Source organism: Stegastes partitus, unplaced genomic scaffold (assembly GCF_000690725.1).
Source record: "Stegastes partitus isolate 25-593 unplaced genomic scaffold, Stegastes_partitus-1.0.2 Scaffold2186, whole genome shotgun sequence".
In the NCBI taxonomy this organism is placed as follows: domain Eukaryota; kingdom Metazoa; phylum Chordata; class Actinopteri; family Pomacentridae; genus Stegastes; species Stegastes partitus.
This window is the reverse complement of record NW_007579917.1, coordinates 66,452-72,902: the sequence shown is the minus strand read 5'-3', so window position 1 is coordinate 72,902 and position 6,451 is coordinate 66,452. Positions and strand designations below refer to the sequence as shown.

The window sequence follows — 6,451 nt, the reverse complement described above, 5'->3', positions numbered from 1 at the left end:
GTTCAAACAGCCTCAGATTTCAACGTGAGAAATTTGTGAAAGTGGGTCAGCGGGCGATTTTTAAATCAATTATTTTAGAAGCTTCACAGACGCCATTTTAAATATCCATATTTTATGATAAAAACCAGTTTTAAGCACATCAGAGATGGTCGAGCAGAAGAAACTTGATGATTTGAGACGAGATAAACCAGAAGAAACTGTGCGTTAAGTTGTGTTTTTTAAAAGACGAGTACCAGGAATTTGTCTTTGAGGGTTCGAGAGCTGGGAGCTTTGTAGTTCAGAGAAGGAAGCAGAGCCTTCAGTTCCTTCAAGGAGATGCTGAGAGAGACAGAAAAGGATCATCAGGCTGGAAACCTCTTCCTCACAATACCTGCTTTTATTATTCACGTCTCCAAATAGCATCCAGTTTGAATGCGTTGCAGACGGCGTACAGACGATGCTTTTCTACACACTCTACCTGTTTGTCTTGGTCTGATTCACCGAGTACATCTGCTTCCTCAGCCAGCTGCAGAAACAAACACACACTGTGAGACTCTTTCATTTAAATTCTAGCATTAACGTTTAGGATTTAAGGGTTACCTCTCTATGAGAACCGGAGTCGGAGCTGCCAGAGTCTCTTCCCTCAGCAGCTCCAGTCCGATCAGCCATTTCTGAGCCTCGTCCACAGAATCCGCTGGAAAACAAATAAAAGCAGACGATTAAAGCACTAAACTGACATTTATCACCGTGTCAATGGGTAGAAACGCTTCATAATGAGCTCACAAACTGGAAAAAATAGATGCAAAAACAGCATCAGACTATGTGACGTCCTGCAGGATTTGAATCAAACCAAGTGTTCACCTCCCAGGCTGAGGGTGCTGAGGACAAACTGCGATCCGTAGAAGATGGTGAAGCAGGTGTTCTCGTCGTGTTTGTCTTTCCCGTCCTTAAAGCGCTCAAAGTCCTTGGAGTTCCTTCCCGGACGAACCTCCCTGATCTCAGACAGATCCACTGAAACAGATGTACGGCGGTCAGCATTGGAGGAAAACATCGGGTGGCTTCTTTATCAGCTTCACACAGTTTTAATTCTAAAACCGTGGATGAATCAAAGACAAACAGTATAAACATGTAAAAGGCTCCTCAACCGTCCTACAGCGAAACGAGACACCCGAACTGGAAACCAAACACAAAAATCAACATGACTCTGTGGTCGTTTTCAGTTCCTATAGTAGTTTTCAGTGTCTTTTCGTGGGTTTGCACATCTTTGCAGTCGCTCTGAATCATTTTTAGGCCATTTAGAGTTTCTTAACAATAGTTTCATGTCTATTTGCGGTCATTTTAAGTCTGCTTGAGTTCATTTTAGATCTTTTGCATTTTTTTAAGAGTTCTTTTATTACAGTTTTGTGTCTATTTGCGGCCATTTTGAGCTTTTAGACCGAACCGATTACGGAGTCTGACCACTGGCAATTTTTTGATTGTTGGTTTCATTATTTTCATCGACCAATTATCACAAAAATAAATTTAACGTGCCACTTTGGTGCATTAACGCAGCAGTTTTCTGTCTCTGCAGTCGCTCTGTGGCCTCAGCAATGCCCCGCCCACAGCTCTATCTGATTGGCTGTTGCATGTCTGTGTAACAGCCAATCACTGAGGGCCATTGTTTACACAGAGAGACAGAGAGTGAAGCAGCAGCTCTGGTGAATTTGGTGAAACTCAATGTCCAACAATTCACTTTTTTGTGTTAACAAGTGGTGCAGCTGGAACTTGTTCTGCTGGCGGCGCTAGGCTACGGCTATCGCTAAGAGGCTAATGCTTTCACCGTAACACCTTTCTAAAGTCAGAGGAACTTTAATGCTCTGTTTTAACTGACCGACACGTCTCTCTGGCAGAGAAATAGCCTGGAAAAAGAAGCACATCTCCGCTAATCAGGACATTAGCTGCTTTCGCTGTGGCTAAAGCTACGCTAACAGCTAGTGGCTAAGTTAGGATGCAGCCACGGATTAACCTGAAACAGAGTCTGAAAGATAATGGAAATAATTCTTTAGGACCTTAACGGGCGATGAAAGTGACAGAAAAGAACTGACGAAGACAAACTGATCAATCTAAACTAGGGCTGGGATTTTCACAAGTTAGTTTCAATTAATTAATGACAGAAAAAACAACCTGTTAAAAAAAATAATGCATTTGATCGCACCTTTCTTTGCTCCCTAATATCTGGTAACACTGATGCACATGCTCCAGCTGCTAGGTGGCGCTAATGCATCTAAAGTTCGTTTGTCAGCCACGAAGAAGATGCACGTTGAGTGACGTCAGCGCACAAGAAAGTTTGTTGATGGAAGACGAGACGCAACGCTTGGCTTGTTGGGCGGAACGTCGTTTTTCTTATCGAGGTCTGATGCTACGAGTCCACAGGGGGGGTTTGCCAAAATTTGCCAAATTTGCGTAAAGTTGAAGTTAATTCTACTTTATGCAAATGAGGGCTTCGCCGACGTGGGACGTTTCACACAACGAACGGGAAGAAAAAGATGGATCCTGTGGACACGTAGCATGAAGCAGCTTTAAGGAAAAAAAAGTCTTAAAAAGTTGAATATAGTCGCAGTTTGCACTAATCTGTGAATGTAGCAGACAGATTAAAAAATGCAGATAAATACAGATAAAAAATAAACATTTGTGTTGTTTAAGTTCACAGATACGTCTGTTCATGGAACCAACTTTTAATTGAATTGAAAACTTTGCTTTTGTGTCAAATATTTGCAAAATTTGCAAATACAAAGCCTCTAATTAATTAGAGCAATTTTTTTATTGCGTCCCATCACTAATCTAAATACATAAATTTCACAGTTTCTCACCGTTACTCGACACTCTGACGTCACCACTTCTGTTGTTGCTCAGTTACAGGGATCATAATTAATAAAGAAGCCTGTCATGAATGACGGGTTTCCTTCTGTCACATGCTGGTAATGTGGAAGATTTAATGTACAGCGCTGAACAAACGTATTAGACCAACACCCAGTGTGAAGTTTACGCCACAGATGCCCTAAATGAGCAGCATTTCTCATGTTTCTATAACATTTAATACATCAGCATGTAGAAGCTCTTTAACCCAAATGACATTTTTAATGCTAAAATATGATTATTATTGTTGTCCATGACTTTTAAAATTTACTGTTTTACAAACAAAAAACAAAAAACAATAAAGCACATTATTATTTCTTGATTAATATGTCAAATTAGAGTTATTTACTGGCATTCTTGAACAGAAACATTAGTTTTAGTAGTTTAACCAAAATGAGAAAAATGAAGCACATAATAAAATTAAAAATAAGACAAAATGACCCCAAGCAGACTCAAGAAAAGCTAAATAACACAGAAAATTACCACAACAAGACCAAAAAATGAGACGCAAAATACATAAAACAAGATTAAAAATGACCAAAATGGGGCAAAAAATATTAAAAAATGACCCAAAAAGACCCAGATTAGACTGAAAACAACCACAACGAGACACAAATCATTCAAGACGAGACTGAAAATGACCAAAAGTAAACACAACACGACCAAAATCACACACAAATGACCACATAGAGACAAAAAGACCAAAAAATCACACAAGAAATTACCAAAATGAGGCACACAACCGTAAAAATGAGACAAAAAAAACACTACAGAGACACAAAGTGAGACACAAAACAACCAAAACGAGCAAAATAAAGCACAAAATAGTAAAAGTACAACAAAATGACAACAAATAGACTCAAAACAAGACTGAAAATTACTACAAAAAGACCAAAAATAAGAAGCAAAACAAGATTCAAAATGACCAAAACGGGCCAAAAAAAAAATAGTGAAAATGACCAACAATTTATTATTTATTGATATTTAGTGGTTGAATGTGATGCTTGATTGGGCATAAAATGAGGAATTCAGTTTGAAATTCCTCATTTCTGTTCAAAACGCTGAGAGCTGAGTGTGAATTAAATCCCGTCATGATGCTCAACAAGTCGGTCTAATACGTTTATTAAACTGCACATTGGTTCCAAATATCAGTCTTTCGTCTTTCTTGATGACCAATAATCGGTATGAGCCTGTAAAAACAAACAAACGAGCGATCTTTGGTTGATGTACTCACACACGCCGTCCGTCTTGTCTGCGGTTCTGGTCCAGGCCACCTGCCGGGTCTCCATGATGACCTGCACGGTGAGCCGCTCGGCCTTCTGCCGAAACACCGTCATCACGACGCCCATCTCCAAGTCCCGCTTGATCAGGATCTTCTTGTACTCCGTCATCTCGCCCTGCTGCCCCGAACGGGCCATTTTCTGCAGCTGAGACGGGACGGAAAGCAGCATTTTACAAAAGGGAAACCAAGAAAACACAACGAACACACGACGCTTCAGTGGATCTCCTGTGTTAAAGGGAGGAAGGTGACGGACGCTGTACCTCAGCTAACTATAAACACGGTTATTGACTCAGGAGCTACTTTCATCCACAAACAGAGGAACTGCTGTACGTAAAACCGTCATTATTCATCATTAACACCTCACAGCAGCAGCCTCACGGTAAAACGATCCCCCAGTGACACATTTAAGGTCTTTAACAAGCTCATAAAGAAGCTTCCTCCTGCAAAACGTTGCTCGAGCCAAAAGGGAAGCGTCACATTTCATCAGCGTTTCGTCATTTCTGTTTAATCACGTCAGCGCTGTGCTCTTTAACACTTGTTCCACTGCAGGCTGAAAACTTGTAAATGAACCCTCTGAACCCCAAAACCTGCCAAAAGAGTCACAAACTTCAGATTTCCAACTTTCCCACAGCCCTCAAACTACTCATGTGCTGCTCTGTTGGTAAACTCACCCAAATCTGAGTTTTAAAAATCACAATATTTCAGCAAAACCACTTTATTCAAACATTCGCGAATAATAAACCTTTTGCAGTAGCTCGATTCTAGAAAAAACAAAAAATTACGCACTTCTTAACGCAACCGTGAAGCCACGACTGACTCAGCTGCGACCGACAGTCACGTGACAAAAATTCAGAGAGTTTTTTTTAGGTTGAACTGCAGCCAGTGTTTCCACAGAAAGACTGAGAGGAAAATAAAACCTACTGGATCAGTAAATAAAAGCAGCACGGCTCAGAAACAGTGAACAGAGGAGCCGGTTGTTGGACGATACATCCAGCATGGTGAGCAGAGCAGAGAGAAGAAGTCTGGAAGCATGGAGATAGTTCAATATCTATAGTGTGAGGAGACAGAAGGACCACAAAGAGAGAAAACGGCACCACAAACAAGACACAGAATGACATAAATGAGACACAAAACCACAAAAACGCGACATTAAACAAGACAAACACGACACAAAACAAGAAAAATAGACACAAAAGAACAGACAGGAGACAAAACTGTCCCCAAGAGACACAAAACAGCACAAATAAGACAAAAAAACGGGAAAAATATAAATGCAGCACGGCTCAGAAACAGTGAACAGAGGAGCCAGTTGTTGGACGATACATCCAGCTGATGGTGGAACATCTTCTACAGCTGATGAGCAGAGCAGAGAGGAAAAGTCTGTAGACATGGAGATAGTTCAATATCTGTAGTATGAGGAGACAAAAGGACCACAAAGAGACACAAAACAACAAAAACACAGAAGGTTTCATAACATCTGATGCTTTTTTTTTCTCTTTTTCATTTCTTTAACGGTTTCTGTCATTTTAACTGTGTCATTCTGCACAAAAGACATTTCTGAGTTCTCTCTCCTTCTTGATTCTGTTTCCATAGAGGTGCAGGACTTTATATTGCAGTGAAAAATGAGCTCTCAGTGAGTAAAAATGTGACGGAAGCAAAAAAAAAAAATTGAAAATTGGAATTTCGAGGGTTAAAAATCTCCGTTTCGCTGCATAAGCTCTTGTTATAAAAGTGCAGAAATCACTTCCAGTTATTCTCAACCTGCAGCAACAACAGACGGCCGTAAACATTTAGTTCCTTTTCTAAATAACAAATAAATTCCTCAGAACGCAACGCACCGTTTACATCATTTGAGGAAGAAGAAGGACCTTGAACGCACCATCGACAGATCGATATAAACGGTTCGTTATCTCACCGGCGCTGATCCTGTCGGATCCTGAATCCGAACCTAATGTTGGATTAAAGACACATTTAATAAGTGACGGATTCACCGGCTTCCTTTCTCGGCTCGTCGTCCAGAGACAGTTCAGACCACATGACGGTGGATGTAAATCTATAACAGCTCGACAGGAAGAATCAGTGAGCTGATGTGTGACTGGATCGACCCTTAAACAGTTTTTTGCTGCATATTTTATCGATAAAATGTCAAAACTGACGTCTTTCAAAAATGGAAAAGTGGAAGTTTTTAAATAAATATAAATAAATCCTCCATATTTCAGGGGCTGAACAAGCAAATTACTGAATCACACTTTGGTTTTAGATTAGATTAGATATAACTTTATTGATCCCTTTGGT

At 40.2% G+C, this 6,451-nt stretch overlaps 1 protein-coding gene across 1 annotated transcript in view; it reads right to left on the bottom strand.

The window, feature by feature from the left end:
* Positions 1 to 6,451, bottom strand: part of plcg2 (phospholipase C, gamma 2) — a 54,086-nt gene that overhangs the window by 24,582 nt on the left and 23,053 nt on the right. Inside the window, exons 2-6 of the mRNA XM_008304314.1 lie at positions 4,109 to 4,301; positions 841 to 990; positions 580 to 673; positions 458 to 505; positions 234 to 318 (exon numbers count right to left, since the gene is read on the bottom strand). Of these exons, the coding sequence (XP_008302536.1) occupies positions 234 to 318; positions 458 to 505; positions 580 to 673; positions 841 to 990; positions 4,109 to 4,292 (561 nt within the window). The 5' untranslated portion in view covers positions 4,293 to 4,301. The remainder of the gene's footprint in view (positions 1 to 233; positions 319 to 457; positions 506 to 579; positions 674 to 840; positions 991 to 4,108; positions 4,302 to 6,451) is intronic.